A 23,980-nucleotide genomic window follows, 5' to 3' on the forward strand; every position below is an offset into this window, starting at 1 on the left:
TGGTATGCGTATTTTTAAGGTCGTGGCTGTTCTTTTTCCTGTCTGAACTCCCAACAACTTAAAAAGTTCTTCTATGACTGCTGAAATCACACTGGGCTAACTGAAACTGGACCCAAGATTACTCAAGAGCTGCAGAGTATGGGTCATGTTCTTAATGTGGAGTTAATGGAGCTGCCAGTTTATACTAGCTTAGTATCTGGTCCCCCAGGATTATTCATTTTTTTTCCCTGAAAATCCCCTGAATGTTATTATCTTGCTATTTCAGTTGAAACTTTTAAAAAAGTGTATAGCTATATAAGATGATTCTCAGACAAGAATTCCTTTAAAAACTAACTTTTCCCTATGTCTCCTTTATATTTTCTCTTGATCCAGCAAAACAATTACAAATATCAACAATGCTATTTAGTTATGCACTTACAGAAAAGCATGTGTTTAAATTTTTTCTTGGATCATGGCCTGAAGACCAACTTTGCTTTGAACTTATTAACATCAGTGCAATCTGAGGGCATTCAACACCATAAAGGATAAGAATAACTTTTACTTTATTGAAGTGTATTTTAGAATGCATATAATTTTAAAGAGTACATTTTTCAGAAGTGCTACTTGTGATTAACTGTGTCCTGAAGCCATGCATAAACGTATTCGTAAATCAAAAGCATCACTGCACCACCTGGAAGAAAAGATAATATTTTACTACACAGAAAATTCAGTATTTTCAAGATTTTATAGAGCATTTGTAGTGTGTGATATAAACCAGGATATGACAAAGCTTTATCTGCAAAAGAGATAATTCTACTAATTCCCTAGTACATTAAAAAGTCACCAATTCTTAAACCATACAAATTTTACTTAATATTAGACCAAAAAGTTGATGTAAATAATTTCATATTAAATCAAATTCACTCTCTGTGTGATTTTTCCTAACATTTTTCTCTGTTCTTCTACAGGTGAAACTGTTAATCTGAATACGTGTACATTTTTGTGTTTGTTTAGTTAGATTTGGCCATGAAAGAGCAACTTGACAGGTAGAATGACAAAAATTCATCACCAGGGTGATGAAAATGCTTCCAGGTAAGATTCAAGAAAGGTTTTCACTTGTTTATTTACCATGTCTAAAGCAGAAAATCACAGTATTGAAATGAGTGTAATATTCCTGTGCATGTACCTGGCTACAAATCCACAGGCAAAGTTTTGATCTCATGAAATGGCATTATCTGCTAGAATTGATAACAGTATAAAATTCCAGCTTGAAAGCCATAAAGTATCTTTACTTTTAGTGAAGCCAGACTATAACTGGGCTGTAATCACTATATGAGCTAAAGAAAGGGACATTTCAGAGGGTATATATATAACAAAGCATATAGAGAAGCTTCTAGTTGGAGAAGATGGGAAAAGAGAATGAGGCTGCATGAGTAAAAGGGTATTAATTGTGGGTTCCAGCACTGGGACATAAATATTTTCTTTCCTTTGCCTGTTGGCTCAGCTGGTGGCTTGGAGTGGCATGTCAGTTTTCTGCTGAACTGAGCTCACCTTTCTAGGGATAGGCTAAGACAACCAGGCACACAGAACTACCACATGAGTTTTCCAATGTCATTTACCCTAAGGAACCATCATCAGACTTGAAATCCTCTATGAGCAGCAACTCACAGACAGCTAGACAGAGCAGAAATCTGCAAAAGGCTTTGACCAACAAACAAATAATAGACACAATGTCAAAGATTTGATTCAAACTCAAATTGAGGCTGATTCCAATTCTCATACTGTGTGATCTATTTGTGTGTCTCCTTTCCTGTAAGCACTCAGATCCTGAAAGAACGAATTACCTTTCTGTCTCAAACCACAACACTTTCCATTCACAATGATTGTTTAATCGGAAAGTCAAATCTATATATTAGTCAATGGGACTACAAAAGTATTTAGAACGAAGTTCACACTTAACTGACTTGCTGGATCTGGGCCAGAATGCATAATCATTTGTAAGATGGAAAATTTTATTCCAAAATCTGCTTTGCTAAGAGGTATTGGGAAAGCAAACCCCTGCCTTCTCTTTGTCCTGTATGTAATCTAGTATCTTTAGAGTGTCAGGGAAAAGGCTTTTAGCTCCAGAGCTCCTTTTTTCCCATCCCCACCTTCTTCCTTACCCTGCACAATAACCAGGCATAGTCTAGCACTTAGCCAGATGGATTGGATATGCAAACATTTACAGACAAACCTAATGCCTCCTTTATACTGCAGTACAGACTCTGTACCTACTTGCTTTTGCCCATGTGTGTTCTTGTCTATTAAACTAACTTGCACAATTGGAAAGAATTTCGTGGGAATGGGATACTGTTCAAACTGGGGCTTCTGCTCTTTTTGACAGAGACTGACTCTGTGGGCTGGCAAAGTCTAAGGGCCCAGTGCTTTGCTTTCATGATTAATCAAAACCAGTCAGGGAAAAATACTCTAAAAGTCAAAAAAGATACAGCTCTCTACTACTGTATTCCCACATTTGGAGTAACAAGTAGTGAGAAGGGGTTAAACAACAACCCCAGTTCTAAAATATCCTTGTCCTCTTAGTCTTCCAGGCCAAACAAGTCTCTTCCCAGCTATCAGCTATCAGCTTTTTAGTGTTTGTTCTTTACATGTGAAGCACAGGAGAAGAAAGTAACTGGAATTTGATATGCTTGGGCTCTGCTTCTACTAGTTGAGTGTATTTGTACTGCAGATACTCTAACCTGCCTTTTAGGGTGACTTCACATAGATACAGAATAGTCCTAGTGAAACCAAAAGATCACGTTAGAAGGAACAGGAAGCTTTAAGAAGCTTCCAAAAGTTTTACAGTTCTGGTAGTCGCATAGATGTATTTAGGCTTGTTCATGAATAAAGAAATTGCAAAAACCAGCAGTTACATGCATCTGAGGTGTATGTGTAAATGATTCTTTTTAGACACATATTTAACTAAATTCATCTATAATACTATTAGATGATGTTATTATCGAAAGAAATCATTCAAATTGAGAGATTCTTAATGATTTATAGTACACAGTTCCATTTATCTGACTGATGCTTACTACGTTTTCTCAAGAAGCTGACAAATGGGAAGAGAAAGCAAGAACAAAAGCAATATAGAAATGATATAAGGAAAATTACCTGGACCAAGCCTCATGATCTTGGGAAGCAAGCCTTTGTACAGAGCCAGAAATCTGTTGCAGAAGAAAAACAAACACAATATTTCAAACAATATTCTTGCTCTAAAAGAAGAATGGAATTGTAGCATATGTTTGTTAAAATGCTGGCAGAGCACTTAGAGGCAATTATTTGAAATTAAACATGTTCAATAGCAGGCCGTATCTGGATTTTAACATTTCACAGAGGCAGATCAGATGAAGAGAAAAAGTTAATCAATGTTCAGTCACAAAATCAACGTTGTGAGCCTAACCAATCAGAAATATGACTTTAATCAGTGAGCTGGGTTTACTTTCAAGACAAGTCTGTTAACAACAGCTGCATACAGGGACAAAATGACTGATATAATTGAATATCAAAGCTACAACTCAGTCACCACTTGAGAAATATTTTTAAAAGTTGGAAAACATTATTGCCACAAGGATCTGTCCCCCAATTTAATTATTTCAGCTGTAATTTTAAAAGTACAGAGGCCTGTATAAATACAACTAGATTAAATTGAGAAATATTCTGTTTTCTGTTGATATTTTCCTTTTACAAGATGAAGAGTTGAAAAAATTACACATGAGATATATGAAGTATGTATTTGTTGAATGGAAATTTTGACAACCCAGTAATCATGTTGTAAGTCTCTTGTTAAAGTTCACATACAGTAGGAATATATCTCCTTGTAATTCTAAAATACATTTTCAAAATGTTACATTAGGCTCCTTTGATACATGAGTTCAGGGTGGCTTAATGGCCCTCGTCAAATCTGAAATGTAACAACGTGGTTTTATGGACCAATATGAACTGAAACAGAGGTCTGGACATTTATTAAAATAAGAATGTTTTACCCTTCCTCTTTATAGACTGTTGCCATAGTTTTAAAACAGGTTCTGTACTTGATCTCTCCAGGAACTGGCTGTGGTCCTTGAATCCTACTTTTTGCAACATCAAAAGGAATGTTAATAATTGAGGCTATTGTTCCTGAGACTAGCCCAATTCCAAATTTCCTCAAAAACTCCAAATTTGGATCCTACAAAAAAAGAGAGAAAGAAAGAAAGAATAAAAAGAGAAATGGAAGAACCTATGCAGGTTAAGCACTATAAAGTAATATGCATTTAATCAGAAAACTCACACAACACACTCGTGTTATTTTAGCGGAACACATTAGGATTTCCTATGCTGGAACTTGTTTTCTTGACAATCCTATTGGCTGTGTTTTTACACATGGTCTAAATTGCTGAAGTACACATTTCCTCACACAGGATTTATAAACACAGTTCATAAAGAAAGACTGGTATGGCATATGGGGATGATTTGTATAATTGGGCTTCACAATGTACTTAGTATTACTGTATCAAAACAGGAGAAATCCAAGCACACTATTAGCTAATTGGCCAGAATATTTTACAAATGACAGCAACTTCCACCATGAAGCCTACTAAAACACTCATTTGTGTGTTGGACCCCCAAATGCTAAATTAAATAAAGGCTAATCTCAGTCTGCTGCCATTCCCCTCCAGGTTTTTTACATTTATTTTCACATGTAGCTGATCCACTGTACTGAGAAGTGCTAGCTTCCTGTTATTAACAATCCAACTCGGCACAACAGCAAGAGAGCCTCCACGTTCTGCGCGTTATATACGGTGGTAATTCACTCAGTTAATTGGCTGAAGAATTTACAACAGACTGTTTCTGAACCCTACTACACGTTCATGGTAAAAGTTATAAATAGGTTAGAAGTGCATCTAAAGACTTCTTTGCTCACTCACAGTTCACAGTTCAAATGGGTTTTATTTGATCTTTTAGAAAGACCTCCTACCTTGGCATTACTATGACATCAAAGAACCCAGAGTTTATCTGGGAGTCAAAGTCTCTTGGAACAAGTTTAATCCTATTTCTCTCAGTAGTGGAAGTCACAGGGCAGTGTGTTCCAGGACATTTCCTATGCACATTATTTTTTTTTGCTATTAGTTTTCAATAGGCAAGACACCTTATTCATGAAAGAACTTTAATTATAGAAAATCATCATTAAAACAATAAATGATCTTGCCATGTTATAACATCAGCACAATATTAAAAAAGAACAATTTTTTGTTTCCTAAACCTGCACATTTTTAAATGAAAAAGAAAACAAGGAAGAAGTTTTCCTTTCCTGATTAGCAACAAGAAAAATAAATTAAAACTTCCATAATATGCACTGGACGAAATCCGCACAGGTATTTAGAAAGAAATGTCAAAATCAACAGGGCTCTTTATTACTCACAGAAAAATTCAATACCTTGATTTCACAAAACATGAAACATATTGGTAATAATCTTTTTAAAATTATAATGGCTTTTGGTACTGTAGTACTTTATTAGCAAAGATCTAAGCAACAAATTTCTGTTCATTTTGTACATACAGTGGTTTAAATGCAAATAGAATAAAGCCAATATTTCTGTTATCTAGAGAAGAAAAGAGGACCCCTTCTGAAACTGGAGGGGTAAGAGTGTGGCAGCCCTGTTTCAGCATGGTGCCTATCTAGCTTCAGGCAGCAGGAGTAGGATTATACCCGCACCCAATAGCTAAGTACTATTCCAGATTGTAATAACCTCCTCTAACCAGGCTACAGCAGGGAGGCTACCACTGCTCTGTTGACTTTTCACAGTCCAGAATGGTCTGAATTATTTTTGTTATGCAATTCAATTTGGTACCAAGCATAGTGTGCTGCCCTCTATGCTAGGCAATATATGTCTGGCAAAGATATTTACTTGTTAAACAACAAATTTCAAAGCCTTGCTGCTCCTGACACATTCTTTATATTTGAATAATTGAACATTTAATGTTCTGGTGAAATCCCAGTGCCAGTGTTGCCTGCTTTATGATTGAGAGTTCCACAGAGTACAAGATAAAGTGGGTTTGTTCAATCAAGTGAGTATGTATTACAACATGACACTGCACTAATACAACTAAAGAGAAATTAAAACAAATCAGTTATTTCTATTACAGTATTCATGACACAAAAAAAGTTGAAAGGCAGCATTTTTATCATTGACAAAACTGGATTCTAACCAAATATACCATGATATACACTATGTTCACTCTGTAACTCGATTTTTTTATTATAAATCTCATGGGAAAGATTTTTCTATGGCATTAATCAGTGTAATATCTGGGTAACTTATTTTGTATAACAGATTCCATATAAATTTATCTGTTAAGAATAATTAAATTGTTTTTTCTAAAAGCATATCTTAATGGCATTTTATTGTCATAATGCTTTCAATTGAAAAAGAGACTTCCAAACATAATTTCTGTCTCTGCCTACAGTGCTTACATGGACAAAGGAACATTTGCTATCTATCAGGTAGGTGCAAGTTGGTGTTATTATGAAGCAGTGTTTTTCTTTTTACACCAAAATCTATCCTTTTTTTGCCCTATGGACAATGCCAAAATATTCCCAACAGTCTAGAATACTATGGAAGGAGACTTAAGGATAAGGTATCTGTCTAGTGCTAATGCTGCAACTGGATATCTGAGGCAGTTATCATCACACTGTTGTCACTAACTTCTGCACTATGCAGCTCAATGACCAAATATTATATGTTTTGTATGTTGTTCATTAGGAAAAAAGATTCTGACATGCTCCTCTTGCTTTCATAAATGGCAGAAATGGAAGAAAAACATATATGAATTCTGTTTTTAAGCAAAGCCAATTTTTTATGTAGTATGAGCAGAACACATGAAATGGACACTTGATTTAAGATGGTGACACAGCACAAGACAGCATTCCACAAGGAAGTGAAATAGCAGTTTGATTATTCACAATGGAATAACTTAGCCATGGTTGGATAACAATTTGTGATCATTGCACCTTTTTACCAAGCTCTTCACAATCACATTACTTGCACACCTTAATCCCTGTCCTGGGAGCACCAGCAGCTATTAAAACCAAAGAGAAATGTAGGCATCCCTGATAAATGCCGTATCTATGTGTGTCCTGCTGGATTTACCCACTTTCTTGGGGAGAAAAAATTTTGAGAGGTTATTTCTTTGCTTTTTATATATTACTTCTATCATAAATTTTTTTAATAAGTGGAGACTCAATAAGTTCCTCCTGAATCATATGCTGCTTATTTCCTTCCTTTTTATTCCATAATTTCCAGCAACTGAAATTCTAGCCCTAAATCTAGAATATATACACCCATGTATAGGAGTGTCACCCACTGGAGATAGTTTTAATTTATCAGCTTCAGTTTCCAAAGCCCCGGGCTTTCCTCTGCTGGCCACTTCATTCTCTTGTTTATTTGCTGGGCACTTTGTCAAAACCTCTGTTTAAATCTTTGATCTCAGTCAAAAGCTTCTCAACTATATTCATCCTTACTGAGGAAAGGTTACTTAATTCAATAAGCAGCACAGATATTAATCCAGCAGTGAAATGACCCTTTGGTAAAGGCATGTATGCTTGAAACTCAGTTACTGTAATTTTTTCAGAATAATTGAAAAATATTTTTATAATAGATAATGACTCACCATACTAGATACATTTGTACAGATTTAGCCACCTATCTTAGGTGCAATCCAGAGATTCAAAGGCAGGACACCACACTCACATATGCAGTGGAGAGAAGTAGGTACCTTTGAAGGAACAGCTCCAAGTCCATTTTTTACTCTTGTAAAAAACAGAGGCCCTTTTCAGTCTGAGTAATAGTGGCAGAATATGTCACAAAGAAACTTAAAATTTAACACTATTTTTAATGAAAAAAATTAATAAACCCAAAAGATCAATAAATATTAATTTGCCTAACTGAAGCTATTTCTAGAAGTTTTTGCTTCAGTTATTCAATTTCTTGAGGTTTTTTTACTTTTTTTTTCCCTCAGTTGCTGGAGGTACATATTTTATGAGAAAGAATACTTTCATAAATATGTTTTGGTACTTCTGGTCACCTTATAGATAAATTCACTATATGAGACTAATGCTTGCCGGATAAGGAGAATACCAATTCCCAAGAAATTGCATGAATAATGAATAATAATAATAGTATGTTGTTTGAAGTTGGCAATTAGAAAGCAGTCTACTGAAGTTAGCCCAGACTTAATACGTAGAGTGTAATAGTTGCATTAAGTTTCCTTAACTTCTTTGAAAATGGTAACCATAACATTAGCTTTATAAATGAGTTACACTTGGCACAGAAGTGGCAAAAGTGATTTGAAATGACCACTAAATTTAAAAATCCTTGCTCAAGATCATATAAAGGGTCAGCAGAGAAGCCAGTAGTGGAGCTGAGAGCCTTTGCACTATATGCTGCAAATTCCACCTCCCTGTGTACGACAAGGGAGACTTTAAAAGTCAAGGCTTTGTTTTGCTCAACTCTGGTTCTTCCTAGTGTAGCCTGGAGTTATGGAACTGAAGAGGGAGATGGGCCAGGAGCATGGAATAGTGTTGCTTGCTGTCCCTTTTGGCTAATGTAAAGTGTAATAGCATAAGAACTCCTACGGGAAATTAAGAGATGCTGCAAGACCTGACCCAGGCCACACTGATTATAATTAAGCATTTGGCAGCAAAACAGGCTGTAAGGAACTGCTTTAGCCAGCCTGATAATCGGTTTTAATCCCTAAAAGGAGCTTCCTGTGGCAACAGACAATGGAAGAAAGGAATATGTATGTCTGGGGAAGGGGAGCTTTCAACAGACAATGGAAGAAAGGAATATGTATGTCTGGGGAAGGGGAGCAGACAGAGGAGAAAAGGTACATTCAAAGAAAGGTGTGAGATAGCTCTCAGGAAAGCAACATGGAACAGATGAAAAACTGAAGTTGCTTTTAAACACAGACACTGAGCCAGAACCCAGAGGAGAGACAGGGTCCAGGTTTTCCTGCTGAATCCTAGAAAAGATCTGGGAAGAAAGGCTATTAAATTCTACTCTGAGAGGGAGAGGCTGGTACAGATAAGATGCTTTGGAGGTGTGAAAATTCACAGAAGAAATCAGCACCAAGGAGGAGAAAACTATGTAGACTCATTGCAAGTCTCCACCAAAGGTGAAAAAGAAAAGATGAGAGTGAATCTCATCATTGTTGTGATAATATCATGCTTTGATTGTTTTAAAGAATATTCACACTTTTTGTTTGTGATTTAATCAAGACTTGACCACAGTTAATGAGTGGACTTCTATTCATCTTATGCATTTGCATAGTAAACTTGAAGCAGCTCTCCCCTGTTGAGTCACTCTGCAGATGATCAGATGTTCATGAAATGTGGTTACAAGCAGGTCAGCTTTTCATGGCATCATTTAGAGGCTCGCTATGCAGAAAAGGGCACTGAGAAATGGATGTCTTACTGCTTACCTCTACATCCGGTACCTTTGTTAGCACTACCCATCTTCAGTCTCAGTTATACAGTAATTTATGAAACAGAAAGAAAAGTGAGTAGCCCCATAAATAGCAGACCTAAAGAAGTTTGATATCCTATCAGCCCTTGTGACTGATTGATATTGTTGTCTTGAAAGGTGAAAGTCCAGACTAAAGCTTACATGGGCTTTTCCCCACGGAATTCAGTGTTTAATAAAGCATAAGTTCCCACTGAAAATTTCCCTCAATTGGGGCACTCATAAGCATGTCTTCTTCTTCTAAATGATTATTTGTTTGTCTTACAAAAATGTAGCTATTTTAAGCCTGACTCTCTGCCAGTTATGGTGGAATGTGGTTATCAGTTCAAGCATTATTATAATTTCTGTAGGAAAACAGAAATCCTTCATATTTTTATTATAACTGAAGATTCCTCTCCTTACGCTTCATATCTGTCTTGCCTACAGAAATAGCACAGTGCAGGAATAGGTGAGATAGCAATACACTGTCCCCCTCGGGTGCCAAGATGTTTTGGTGATGATGACCTGGGCTGAAATCTTTAAACAGTACGGACTGTCATTTCAACAGCCACAGGACACCTCACAGTGAAGAATACTGATCAATGGGTGACTTGTGATGTACTGGATACAGAACTGCCACCTTAATTTTTTTTTAATTCCCAGGTCATCCTGAAACTTGAACTTCAATGGTAGCTCTGAGGTTATTCATTGACCCATTCTGATTCAGTCTTCTAAATCACCTTGCCTTACTATTTCCTCAAGTCCATAGCACTACATGCACTTTTCCCTCTCTGTTTCTGCATAGAAGTTCTAGGTTGGCATATATCTGAAAACAACTAAAATGAAATTATCTGCTATCTTACTTAGTCACCAATCTGAACAGCCCGTTTTGGTTTCCTGTTTCTTCTTCTTTGCCTATAGAAGTTTAGAGACCCTTTCTCTTGCAAAACAACACACCACACAGTTCTCACGGTCTGATGCAGCAGCCCTTGTATCAGAAGGCACATCTGTAGCAGCTGGGTCAGGCAGTGCCCAACTTGAAATGAGTTTTGTAGTTTGCCAGGTTTCAAAGGGGGTTTTTAACAGGCAGTGAGGAAATTTTGTACTGTTAAGAAATACGACAGCCACTTGGAGGTGGCAGTGAGCAAAGGGTTTAATGAAATCAATATTTACCATCAAATCTAATTATGATAAAAAATTGAAAAGCAAAATCTGCTGGATGCCTATGAAATGTGCTATAAAAGCAAGTGCCATAAAACAGAGACAATATAAATTTGCAGATGAGTTTCATTGCTAGGGCAGATGCATAGCTGTTAATGCTCTATGGTTGATACATTAGTGGCACTTGAAAGAAATTTGGCTTATTCTATTTTCAGTAAACAGAGCACAAGGTTGGCTGTAAATTGTCTGTTTAGTAGAATGGACTGAATGTATGAAAAATTATTCATTATGGACATTTACAACCCATACATGTAATTTATATCATTTGACCACTCAACATATAAGGTTTATTGTTTTTGGTAAAGTAGCTGCAAACATCCCTAATCAGGATGCACATTTAATGCACAGTTTAGAACTGCTGACAACTAAAATGCTAATTCAGACATTTCCTTACATTTTCCACTTAAGGTTACAGATGGTGAACAGCAAATACATAGTCAAGAACCAAAATTATTTCACAAGTATAGTATTCTTATTTCACAATTTTTATGTATTTGTCAATATTACAAGATGGGCTTTAAGACTTTTTTTTTTCTGGCAAAATATAGAAAGAGACATGAAATCAAGTGTAATGAAATAAAGCATGTGAGAAATCTCGAGAAGTTACAACTGTTTAATATTTTTCAGACTAACTGCAAATCAACTTCTACCAAATTCGTTGTAGAGGTTTGATAACTCAGCCCACTGACAGAAGGGGTTTAATTTACAGATCACAAATTATTGTTGAATACTTCCATTTACCAGGCACTGAAGTGAAATTCAGTGTATGTAAATAGCTGAATATAATATTGGCTAGTGCAAGCCAGATGAGGCCTGATCTATATTCTCTTAAATTCAGGTTAAGATTTGATCTGATTTTTAATGGGAGTTTGATCAGAATTATTGGCTATCTCTATCTGTACAGAACTGTCTGTGGCACTGATGCTAGCTGGCCTAGAGAGTCCTATTAACTTTTTTAGCACTGTTAAAAGCTATTACCATTCAAAACATACTGGCTGCCTGAAAACAGCTTAGTAGGAATGGTTCCTTGTCTGCACTAGCTCCTAAGCCATGCCCAGGAAATGTGTTGGCTGGCCAGGGCCAAAGCTGTGCCAAGGAACATTTATCAGTACAGATGACTGAGTTTCAGTGATGCTGCTCAATTAACTAGCACAGATGTAGCCACTGTGCAAGCCTCTATAAAAGCCACTTCACGTTGGTCAAGCACAAGGCAAACCTCTGCTCTTATCTTCAGCTAATGCAACCTAATCCCACATTGATTAAACTGCCTTTTGCTTTTGCTAATATGTGAGGACAGCTGGGCCACTGCCTGAGAACACTAAAGTAATTTCTCTTTTGTTTTCTACATGTATTTAAACCTACGTTGTAATGTTAAAATTTTTCTACATCATACGAAATCTGTATGAAGTGCTAATTTCTTTTAGACCATAAAGCTCTGAATCTTTCAAATAATGTAATAATTGTTTCCTATTTTCTTAAATCCGAAAGGCTAGGAAAGCACGCTTATGCCAAATACTATTACTATTCTTCAATTGCTATGGAAGGACATTTCAGGATTCCCATATGAGTTGCACATAAGTGTTTGTCCTTACCTGCATATTATTCTGAATATTCTGCAGTAGTGATTGTAATTTTTTCATCACTTGATCAACATAAATGTGTTTACTGCTATCTCAGTATCAAGCTATGCTTGTGCCTTGAGTTTTTAGAATATGTGATTAAAGTACATTGTAAAATATGCTTAAATACTCTGAAAGAAACTTGTAGAAACTTGTGGGTCACCCGGTCTTGAACAATTCAGTTTGCTGTAATGATCTGAAACTAAGTGGAGCTTTTCTCCATTTACACAATGTTGCCAACAAAAATACCAGGCTACTCAGAAGTGCAGAAAAAAAAGAGGTGTTACTTCATCTGGGAATAGAAACCGATCCCTTTTGATTTAAATTGCTGCTTCTTAAATGTACATCACTGCATATTACACCTGTGACTGTTTAACTGTCATCATCTAAAAATCACATTAGTGAAAACACACTTCAGTAAGTAATGCACTGAAATCATCAATAAACCATTAGCTGTTGTGAACAGAGTAATTTAGAAAGTTGCTGATACTACCATGTTTTCATTAGTAAAATTTCCCTTCATTGTAAAGGGAAATATTTCCTTTGTTATTTAAAGAAATATAGGACTATCAAAGTTGCTTTAAACTAAATTAAAGCTATAACAATTCTTATTTTTCAACTCATAAACTACATAAAGTCTCTGTGCACGACTCTGTATGTCCTGTCTCGGCCTGTCTCTCTCCCATATGGAAGAATCTTCCCAGTCATCCTTCAACACAAGGTTGAACTCTCTTTTGAGTAAAAAGGCCCATTACCTGGACAGAATAACCTACCTACTGCAGCTCTGCCATCTCTTCAAGCTTAGCCTCTTTGTGAATACTGAAAGAAGTTCTAGAAACTGATTTTCCTCTTCTAATCCAATTTGCCATAAAAAAGTGCATACATACTCAACATAACCATAACATGCCTGTATTTTGATTGCTACCTTTTCACATTGCTACCATGGTACAAAGGGAAATTCATAAAAATGATAATTCCAACATGACTATACTCAGCTATGCTTAAAAAGTGAGAAGTACAAGACCTTCATTTGTTTCCATTAAAAAGCTATAGATTTCTGCAAAACACAGATAGGTTAGTCACTGTTTATTACTAAATACCACAGCTTTCACAGAAAAATACAGTATTAATTAAAATGCCAAACCTCTTATTTGATTGTCTATTCCTTTGTATGGATAACTTACTTTATTAACTGGAAGAATGTTTTTCATATTGAAGTAGAACCCAAAGTAAACCATGTTAAAAACTCCGTGACGGCCCAGTGTTGCTGTAAGACCTTTGTTGAGTCCTTGGAAGCCCAGACCATCGGTTTTAATGATCTGCCGAGCTTGAACAAAGCTAGATGGTTGCTACACAAGTTAAGAAAAAGAAGGAAGAGATCATCTTTACAAAAAGAAAACAGTAAACATAGCATCATTTCCATCTTGTTGACACAGTGTTGTCAATTCTTGTAATTTTATCTTGTCTCACCATATTTATTTTCCCTTTCCTATGACCACATAAAAATCACAACTTTAATAAAAAAAAGATTACTAATTTTTCTGATTGCAAAACAAAATGAAAGCATGACTTGAGTACTGTAAAAGACTAAGGATCCTGAAAACAAAAAAAAGTCTTTGAATAATAATAATAATAATTTAAAAAATATATAGAGCCACACGTAGCTTTGAGTTTGTGAATTTTGCAACAGGGTTTTTTTGTTTGTCATTGATGCTGTGCTGTTAAGATTATGACAGATGAAACCCTTACACAACTAAAGTATATAACAATTATTCTGGAAAATAAAAAGAAAAAAAGCTTCTCTAGTAAAATCAATGGCACAGGAATATGCATGATGAGGGAGTGATAAAAGTGACAGAACTAGAATAGGAATTTTTTGAGCCATTATGGATACAGAAGAAAGTTCTTAAGAGCCATAAATTAGAGCAGAAAGGGAGGCTATAAATATCTGTGTTGAAGATCAGGTTGGCAGTTGCAGTTTCAATGTTATGAATAGGGTTGAAAGGGTGACAAAATGCATATATATTATCTGGGAACCCTTCTGGATCCTCTGAGGTGCTTCATGCTGTTCAGGATGCAAACCACTGCTTTAGGACATTGACTTTTGAAGGGATTATTGGGTACACAGCACAATTTAAATCTTGAAAATATTGAAAAGAAGGAAAACGTTTCCTAAGCATCCAACTGGAAAACCTGTTTTGCCCTTCTAATGAATTATTTGACTTAAAATTGTACTTAGGTTTTGAAAATCAGAGCACCTATTAAAATTCTAAAGTACAGATTTAGGAAGCTGCCTTTAGAAATCCCATTTTGAAAATAATGCTCAAAAGGCATAGAAATCATTTCAGTCAGCCAATTTAATGAAAGCCAGGCAGGAGGAAACTTCCTCAGATCAGACATGATCTGCCTGACTCCACACAAATTTGATCTATTTTTTAGTATAGTGTGATACTCAGAATTAGCTGTTCCCCTTCTCAATATTTTACATTTCTTTTTAGCAGCATTATAGAAAAGTTACTTTCAAAAAGTTGTTGAACTACGTTTGGCTTTCTCCAAAGCATAAAGCCAGCTCCTGGTAACCAAATATATAATTAGAAAGGCAAAACATGACTTCCACTAGGAGGTTCAAACATGAAAATATAGAAAAATTTTGACTGCAATGCCGTGAACACTGCTAATTTCAATAAATTTATTTGTTTAATAGCTTTCCATTTCAAAATGTCACTGTGGTAGAATCAACAGCATCAGCCAAATGATGCCTATTATATCTGACACAGCATATGACTGCTTATTGAGGTGAATCACAAGTTTAGTCTTTAATACTAAGTTTCACTCTGATTTTTCATATTTCATAGCTAATGTTAGCCTGTCAATGCTCTGCATTAACATTTTACTATGATTTACCTTTTAACTACCCCCGAGGATTCAAGTCAAAATCTATTATACCCAACACAGAAAATTGTCCAGATACTAGCAATAACATCCTTTCTCATGCACAAAAAATGGAGATTAGATTTTTAAAAAATAACTAGTGGTCCTGTTTAAAGTGATTTAAGCTGAATACAGCAACCTTCAACAGTAAGGTATCCCTTGATATCCCTTATCACAAATACGAATTTACTAATGACTCAGAGAGGAAGCCTGTCAGTTGCTGAACACCTGAGAGGGAGTTCATTAGTCCAAATGCAGATACCTGCAATGTCTACATCTGACTTCCCTTTTCAGTCCTTTAGTAATAAAGAGGGCTCTCTTAGACAGCACTTCACTGTTACCAAAGTAGGCATCCTCACGTCAGCTGATCAAGCCATAGAAGGTCTGTGGTTCATCACTGCTGATGGGAGGACCTTAGATGGAGGAATTTATTGTATAAGCATATGGAGCTAATTCAGTTCACACAACCGTTGACTTTTACTCAATACAGACCTAGTCAATGGAATCTGGAGCCACATTCTCATTATAAAGCAGAAACTTGTATTTGTTTAATTAATCACAACTCTTGAGTCAGGTGAGAAGATTTTAATCATCACACCAGTTTCTATAGCCAGTGAATTATCCAGGGTTACAGGGAAAAAGGAGAAAAAAAAGAGGAAAACCAAACAACGAGGTGTTGGTCCTTTTTGCAATTTAGTTTAACAAAAAGTCACAATTATTTTTACCCGTAGCAATCCACATTACAAAAATGCTGATACGTGATTTTTAGTGGCCTTCACCTTTAAATCTATCAACCCTCGAAAGATGATCTGGTAGCACAGAACAATTCAGCTGTCACCAAAGGGTGTGAATATTTGCTTTGGGGGTGTGCAGGAGTATGTGTATGAGTGTATGTGTTCATACTCTTCCTTGTTCCTTTTAAACAAGATATATTTATTATTTCAATACAATAGTCAAAGAAATATGTGAATTGCATTAGGTTTCATCGGGTAGTATGAAAACTCCACAAAGGGATAGGTACACACTTTACTTAAACCTTTTAGAAGAAGAGTGCATGGTAATGAAATGAGTGTACCATTGCCTTACACTGAATAATATAACCTCTGGATGTGCTTCTTCCAACAGCCCTGAGTTTACATGCTTTAGTGTGGAATGTTCTTCAAGATATTCTTAATGAGAACTTGAGATCATGGTAATGAAGTCACTGGAGTTTTTTCTAATTCACAGCAAATTTTGAAATTCTAGCACTTTTTTAAAGATATATTGGAAATTAATAATGTCTATGATTTAACTATCATTGTGATTTAAGAACTTAATTTCCCTTGGATTTTTTTATTAGGGCAAATAGTTCATATTTTAGATGTAAACTAGATTCCTAGTGGAGTCCAAATAGCATTCTTTCACAATTTTATTTTACAATAGTATACTAATATTTGGATTTTGTGAAAATTTGCATTTAAATTAAATTAAAGAATATTCACCTGAAACAAAACAACTCAGAATGCTTTTGGACAGCTACACTGTAATTATTGGAGTATTCGGAAAGTCACCAAGGAAGGGATGCTGTAAATAATGTAAATAATTGCATAAAATTTACAAACTAAAACACCTCAGACTCAGAGAAATCCTCTCACACATTGCTTTTTCCCATTTTCAGTCTCTCTCCTTACAGGATCCTAAACTTTTTATCCTGTACTTTACCTATTTGTTTCAGTGGCTTTGCAGCCCAAGGTTAAAAAGTGCCTAGACTGGAGACACGTAGCAAATAAACCTCTCTTTCACATGCATTGAGAATAGAACAGAAGTTTACCAAACATTTTAAGAATTATTCTGGAAGAGCATACTTTTCTGGATGAGTTACAGAGTAAGTACCAGCTAGACTATGGCATTTGGAAATCAGTGGTTGCATTTTTCCAAAGTGTACCTGAGGAGCTTGGCCTAAACAGCTTAAGTAAATGGCCAAGTGATAAATCTCTTTACTATGCATCCCCCAAAAGGGTTCAATTTGTGCAGATGAGTGCTAGAAGGTATGCAAGTATTAACTCAGTCAAAACTTAGTAGCAGAATACACAAAAATCATGCCTCACCAGGGACTCAGCCAACCATTTCATGACATGCTTATGTGATTTGGCTCTTCTACCACAGTACAGCTGATTTCTCAAAAGCTTTTGCAAAAGCTGATATGACAATTGTTAATCTTATTCACTGAGAAAATAAAGAAGGAACTGTGTTACTGCCTTCCTTCACTTTAGCCTGGAACATTAGAAGCTGGTGCTTTCCTGGGAACATTTGATTTTGATGAATCATTGCTTTCCAGTTTAAACTTTTTCTGCTTTCAGCAGTACCCAGAACAACAGACAAAGTTAGTTTTGCATACTGACTTCTTTGGACAAAATAGTATTTGAATAATAAAACTGAAATGAATCAAGAATTTAAACTATCAGTGTTCTTTATTATATAACAATTTTCCAGTTTGTTCTAATAAATGCTAAGTCTTATAGTATAAATAATTTCATCCAAGAAATATAGCACAAAACACACCAGCTGGACTCTGGATAGGGCACAGGGCCATGATGTTTTACTCTAACCTTCAGTGATCACTTGAAGTCTGGAACCTGCTGGGGTAAATGCACTTTCTACAGGAGGCTCAGGTTTGTACTTCTGGATTACTGTTCCTCACAGTGTGGAGTTGTTGGCTGCTCTGGAGAGATGAAGGTGCACTTCAGGCAGAGAACATTTACAATGGAGATGCTGATGCCTCTGACAATACTGTGTGCATCTCTGCATATCTGAATGCATTTTCTACTGAGTCTCTTTCCATTTCTGTTAAGCTTGTGGGAACATCATTTACATCAACCCAATATATTATAGAAATTCTGCTCTAAATATGAACCCCGAAGTGCATTATGCAGAAAAAGGAGAATGAAGCAATTTTCATACCTCTTTGAAGGCATTCTGATTGGCCTGTAAGGTAACCTTTACTACTTCAAAGGGGTTAACCACAACTGCCTCTGTCAACCCAGATCCCAAGCCAGCAACTGCAAATGCCTAGGAAAGTTAAAATGACAGTTAAAAATTAAGGAGTAAAACCTCCCCTACATCAGATTATGAAACCGAATGATACAATGCAAATGGCAAGATTACAGTAATGCAGCAGTATTCTATTGCTAAACAATTTTAGCCCTTGGTTAAATGTTGACAGTTCATGAAGACAATATGACAATAGCCATAAACCAGATTCCAAAAAAGACAAAATAAAATGTCACAGCACTGTCCATGAATTCTCTTTTCATCCAGAAGGAAAAATATAGTACCAAATTATTACAAAAACATGGAAAAAGAATGCCCTCATGTTATCTTTGGGTAGAGTCTTAAAAATAACACAAATATAGATGCAGTTATGCAGGACTGGAAAAAACAAAATCTCTGAACTGGGCATTAAGCACAAAACACTAACATACTAACTTTACTGTAAGAAATTGAAATAGCTCAACAGTACTTAAGCAAATTGCACAAGTAGAAGTAAAGTACACCTAGATAAGTATCAATCTTAGGGTGGTTTGTATGGGAATAAGTGGCATACAGGGAAATGTCTCCATTCACTGCAAGGATGAATTAACTCCATTTATTTAGAAGCTGATGGTACATTTCAATTATAGGTATGGAGATACTTACTGCTTTGCAGCATTTTAAAACATTTTGTTTGTAAGAAAAAATAGTATTAAAATATTCAAGTCAATTGAGAAAATTCAGAGGGTTTAAATTTAATGACCACTTTACACATTTAGTGCTTCCACTTAGCATCCCCAAACTCTGTGGTGCTGAAAAAAGTCCCAGGACTAAGATACAATATAATGAGTACATTTGCTGAAATTCAAAGAAACCAATGAAAAGGAGAAAACAATAGTGAGAAAAAACATAATACAGAGCAATTTGAACAGGGACTCTTGAATGGTCAAGAAAAAGACAAATGTAAAGTTAGAAGGGTAGTGGCAAACACTAGCCTTATTGCCTTTGGAGGAGACTGTGTTACTAACAAATCTTTTACAGTGAGATAAGAACCTTTCATCATGAACTGAAGCCAGCGGGAAGATGGTGTTAATGTATGTATCTCTCTTTTAACAATAAATGTTGCCTTGATGTGAGGTCTGTTGAGGTACCTAGAAACATTCTGTCTAGCTTAAACTAGAACCTCTCTCACTACCATGCATATCTTAGGGTCAAAAATGCCTCTATGGTAACAGTACTGCACCAAAAATATCGGGGGTGTTTGATGCTTGCTGTATTTGTTACAAGCATCAAAGCAGCTCTAGGCCAGCCATTGCATATTTACAAGTTTTCAGCATATTTCCCCTCCTGCCCCCCCTCAAATAGTGCTGGAGTACCACAGAATCTTAAGCTCTGTTCTTTCCACTCACTAGAGAACAAATATCAGTCTTTCTATTTACACCTAATGATCAGAAGGACCTGCTGAAAAATACCAGATAAAATAGGAGAGACTGTAAACAACTGTAGGGTCAATGGAATTAGTAAGAGGAAGAGGAAACTTGCTTTAAACTAGTTAATATAAGTCTATGACCATTCACTCACAGCAATGACAGGCAGATGTAAATGGAAGCAATACTGTTTGAAAGAGACCTGAAATAACCAAAACCTTTATAGCATAACCATAAAAATGCATTTTCATACAGTTGTGATGCCATTATTGTGAAAAATAGATATTTATTATGATTTATATTCTTGCACCTCAGGAAGCAGTAGTTCTTACAAAAAGTATTTTTCTCCAAATGGTATAATAGCAGAATAAAGCTCAACATATAAAAATGCAGATTACACATACAAGCTACATCTTAGCATTAAAGACTTTCTGTGTATATGTATGTCCTGTATTTTGTTTTTAAAGCAGTTATGTTCTTGAGATGAATTCCTAGCTCCACTGATATGTAAGAGAGTTTTGCCATTGACTTCAAAGGATGTAGCAATTTCTTATGCATAACTTATGTTTATGTTAGAAAGTCTTTAGAATAAGACTAAGATCTGTATTTCTGTTATAGTTGCACTGTGCCTTGCAGAATAACACTTTGAGGTTAAGGTATCAAACTAGTTGCTATCACACGAATAAATAAATATTGATAATGTTCAACTTTTTCTGTTATTTTGCAAGAAGAAGAATGACAGGCTGCATACAGACTCTTTCATGTTGACTGCTGTTATCCATATTAACAAATTCTATGACATTGTAGGGAATTATTTTGAAGACATTTGATATAAAAATTCATATATTTATTATTTTGATAAATTCTTTATCAATGTTTTTGAGGCACAAGTCTGTTCTGAAAAACTGTTGATTGAGCCGGACCCTTTAATTTTGGGCTTCTTCTAGGGGAGAAAGCAGATGAGACTATTCGGTATACACAAATTAAATTAGAACATGAAGTTCTGTATCCGTACATACCAGTCCTGGAGGTAATGATGCATATCCGAGTAGCTTCTTGTATTGTTCAAAGGTGAAAAACTGTAAATAAAAATAAGACTGAAATTGTAATGAAAAAAATTATAAGTTATATGCATAGTTATGCATGTTAGTAAAAAGCAAACTACAATGGAGCTTCACCGCCTTGTACCCTGAGTAGCTACATGCAGTTCTGCAAAATAAACATTAGTCACCTTTGTTTCACACTCTCTGTAGCAGTGCAATAGTAGACAACCAGGTTTCAGAACTGATTTTGTTCGTATGTCATTTACATTAGCAGCATAAGTGCAATTGAAATAATGCTTTATGTAAGAGTTTGCTTGCAATACATACATCGTATTTTCAATTTATAAACTCTTCCTTTAGCATTTAACTTTCATATACTGGAATAAAGGTAGTAGCAGATACTATAATCTATCCAAAGAAATCACCCCCACATCTTTAATATAATATACTGCCAGCACTTTCACATTTCTCAAACATTAGTCTACTTCTCATCAGAGATATAATTGCAGATTTTGAAGATGGAAAATCTGCAGATTTGTATAATCTTCTGCTGTCAACAGATACATTTCCTTTAGTTTTTTTCTCTTTACAAATAAATCTTTCAGCCAATTGTCTGCTTTCAAACAGTGGTGCTTAGAAGCCCTGAGCATCTGCAATTCCTTAGAGGATGAGTTTTGAAAGCTGCACTCTTGGGTGTTTGAACTTCAAGAAAAAAATGAGATCAACTTCACCTGCACCAACATGGCAAATGGCAAACATTTCTATATGGTTTGCTTTGCAACCCTGCATTTCTTGCCATGCAAACCCATTACTTTCCATAATACCTTTTATGATTTCTAAAAATCAAAGCAGAATAAATTAATGGATTTATTCTTCCAAGAAAAGTGTTGAGAATAAATGACTGCACCAAAGTCAGCAATAAACTTCCTGTTGGCGTAGGCAGACAGACTTTTGCTGCCTATTTCCTTGTCTGTGGACACAAAGTCGAAGGTGCATGAGTCAAGGTATACTCTAAAGAAATAGTATGTGTGAAATACTGCAAAGTATTGGTAAGATGCCCTCTGAAACAGAGCACACACTAGGACAAATTTATTCTTGTTTAGTTTAGCAAAAGAAAGGCTATGAGAGAATGAAAACCAAGGAAAGATATGTAACATAAAGTAATTGGTATGAAAGTAAAAAATACTCATAAATAGAATGTGTCTTGAGATCTGATGAAGCTTTCTTATAACCAGAGGAGTGGGGTCCTGAAACAATCTTCCACTTAGAGCACTAGGAGGGAAATCTTAATGACTTGTAAGGGAAAGTATGATAAGTTTATGAAGGAGATTGTAGAACAAATCTGTTGAAACACTATGGGTGTTTCAAATTCATATTCTGCAAATTTGTTGCTGAAGCCACTGAAAAACCACTTCAGGTTGATGCTATATAAGATAGTTCTGAGGGCAGTGAAAATGATTTTCCAGTACAAGGAATGAGGACAGCAAAAAATCTTGTAGGTTATAAAGAGTAGGTATCTGAATTCTGGGTAAAACCCAAAGATATCATAGGTGTTATTACACATAATTTTCACATGTGGAACAATGCAAGGCCTGTAACTACAGCTCACTATTTGTGAGTCCTACAATCTGTCCAAGAAGTATTCGTGTCTTTGCGTGCTAAAAAAAGTGGCTTCTACTCAGCACGTCCAGTAGTATGGGAATGAACAACAAAAACCTGTCACAGTTTCACCAAGACTGCATTAGTGCAAGAGTTGACACATCCCAGTATAGCAGAAGTAAATAAATAGAACCTCTGACTTTCCTGCCTACTTTCAAAAGTTGAACTGTAACACTTGATTAGTTCAGAGCAGGTTGATTCAAAGAAAGGTGGGATACTCTGAAAGTCTGTGCATTTTATGCCCACGCAAGAGGCTGTGATCCCTCCATACAGCACCTGTCCATGCAGGAAGCAATCCAACTGTTTCACCACAAGAGGAAGGCAATGGGCAGTGAGGTCAAGGGAGACGTGGGAATCATAAGAAACAAAAGGGAATAGAGTTTTTAAGACAAAACAGAAAGACTGGGTGACCTATGCTGGGTCTCAGCCAAAGAAGACAAGCTTTGTCCCTCAGAGTTTAGTTACCACAGACCAGTTAGAGCAGCTTTTCCATAAACTACATGTACAGGAACATGCATAATAAACACCACATTTTCTTTTTAACTTGTTTAGAACCTTGTCCTATGGCAAAGTCAATAACATTTTTCAATCAAGACCTGCTTCAAATGAAGTCACTGGAATCACACTAAAACTATCAGGAATCAGGTGTTAATGCATTAATAATGCCAATGATCTAAAGCAGGAGGGAATATATTTGAATAATTATGCAAAATCAGATTGTTAGATTCTGAAAATTGAAGGGTTGATGCTCTGGTCAGTGAATAGATACTTTTTTATATATTCAGTAGGGATTATTAAGATTATTATATAATTTTGCAGAAAAGGTCCTAGAATTGGGGCCCAGATTTTAACTGCTTTCCAAATAGTGTTTAGAATGAATATTTAGCTTGCAAACATCCTGAAAATATGTTTAAAATTGTTGCACTAGCCTTTACATTAATCAGAAAAGATAGTACTTGAACTGTAGGTCTATCTTTTTTGGACAACTGAAGATATAAGTAAAAAGAAGTCTCTGACAAAGTGGGTGGGTAAGCTGCTTCACTGAACTAAATTGATTTCTTATCGTGATAAAGTTTGCTTTTTTCTCTCTCCAGAATCTTTCTACTCATTGTTACCCTCCTAACCTTTAATGGAATTTCTGGTATTCCTTAATGTTTTCCACAGTGTTGCAGATCTGTAAAATGGTTGTAATAAAGGCAGAAATACATTACCTAGCAATTTTTTGGTCTTTAAAATGTTACCTTTAAAAATCAATAGCTTCCTAGAGCCATAAATTAAATAATACTTAATAGTAACTATGTTTTACATATTTTTAAAATAAAACAAATCAATAGCAATAAAACTCAATATAAATGCTGCTGTGTGTACTAGGTAGGCTAGTAAACATACAATTTTGCCCCCCAAAATTATCTTACTGTATCATACAAATTTATATAATGTGTTCTCCCAAAATATTTTTAAAAACACAGCATGATTTCCTCTTTTCATCTACAGTTGCATTAATAGCTCTGTGCAAAAAAAAAAATAAAAAAAAAATAAGAAAACTTTCTCAGAATAAATGCATTTAAAACGTG

The 23,980-nt window shown here is 35.5% G+C and overlaps 1 protein-coding gene across 6 annotated transcripts in view; it reads right to left on the reverse strand.

The window, feature by feature from the left end:
• Window positions 1-525: 525 nt before the first annotated feature.
• Window positions 526-23,980, reverse strand: part of SLC25A21 (solute carrier family 25 member 21) — a 249,339-nt gene continuing 225,884 nt past the window's right edge. For all 6 annotated transcript variants that reach the window (XM_064658647.1, XM_064658648.1, XM_064658649.1 and 3 more), the window contains 6 exons: window positions 20,724-20,783; window positions 18,209-18,316; window positions 13,522-13,686; window positions 4,005-4,186; window positions 3,133-3,185; window positions 526-670 (listed from right to left, as the gene is read on the reverse strand). In XM_064658647.1, the coding sequence (XP_064514717.1) occupies window positions 600-670; window positions 3,133-3,185; window positions 4,005-4,186; window positions 13,522-13,686; window positions 18,209-18,316; window positions 20,724-20,783 (639 nt within the window). In that variant the 3' untranslated portion in view covers window positions 526-599. The remainder of the gene's footprint in view (window positions 671-3,132; window positions 3,186-4,004; window positions 4,187-13,521; window positions 13,687-18,208; window positions 18,317-20,723; window positions 20,784-23,980) is intronic.

This window comes from Pseudopipra pipra, chromosome 6 (assembly GCF_036250125.1).
Source record: "Pseudopipra pipra isolate bDixPip1 chromosome 6, bDixPip1.hap1, whole genome shotgun sequence".
Taxonomy (NCBI): Eukaryota; Metazoa; Chordata; class Aves; order Passeriformes; family Pipridae; genus Pseudopipra; species Pseudopipra pipra.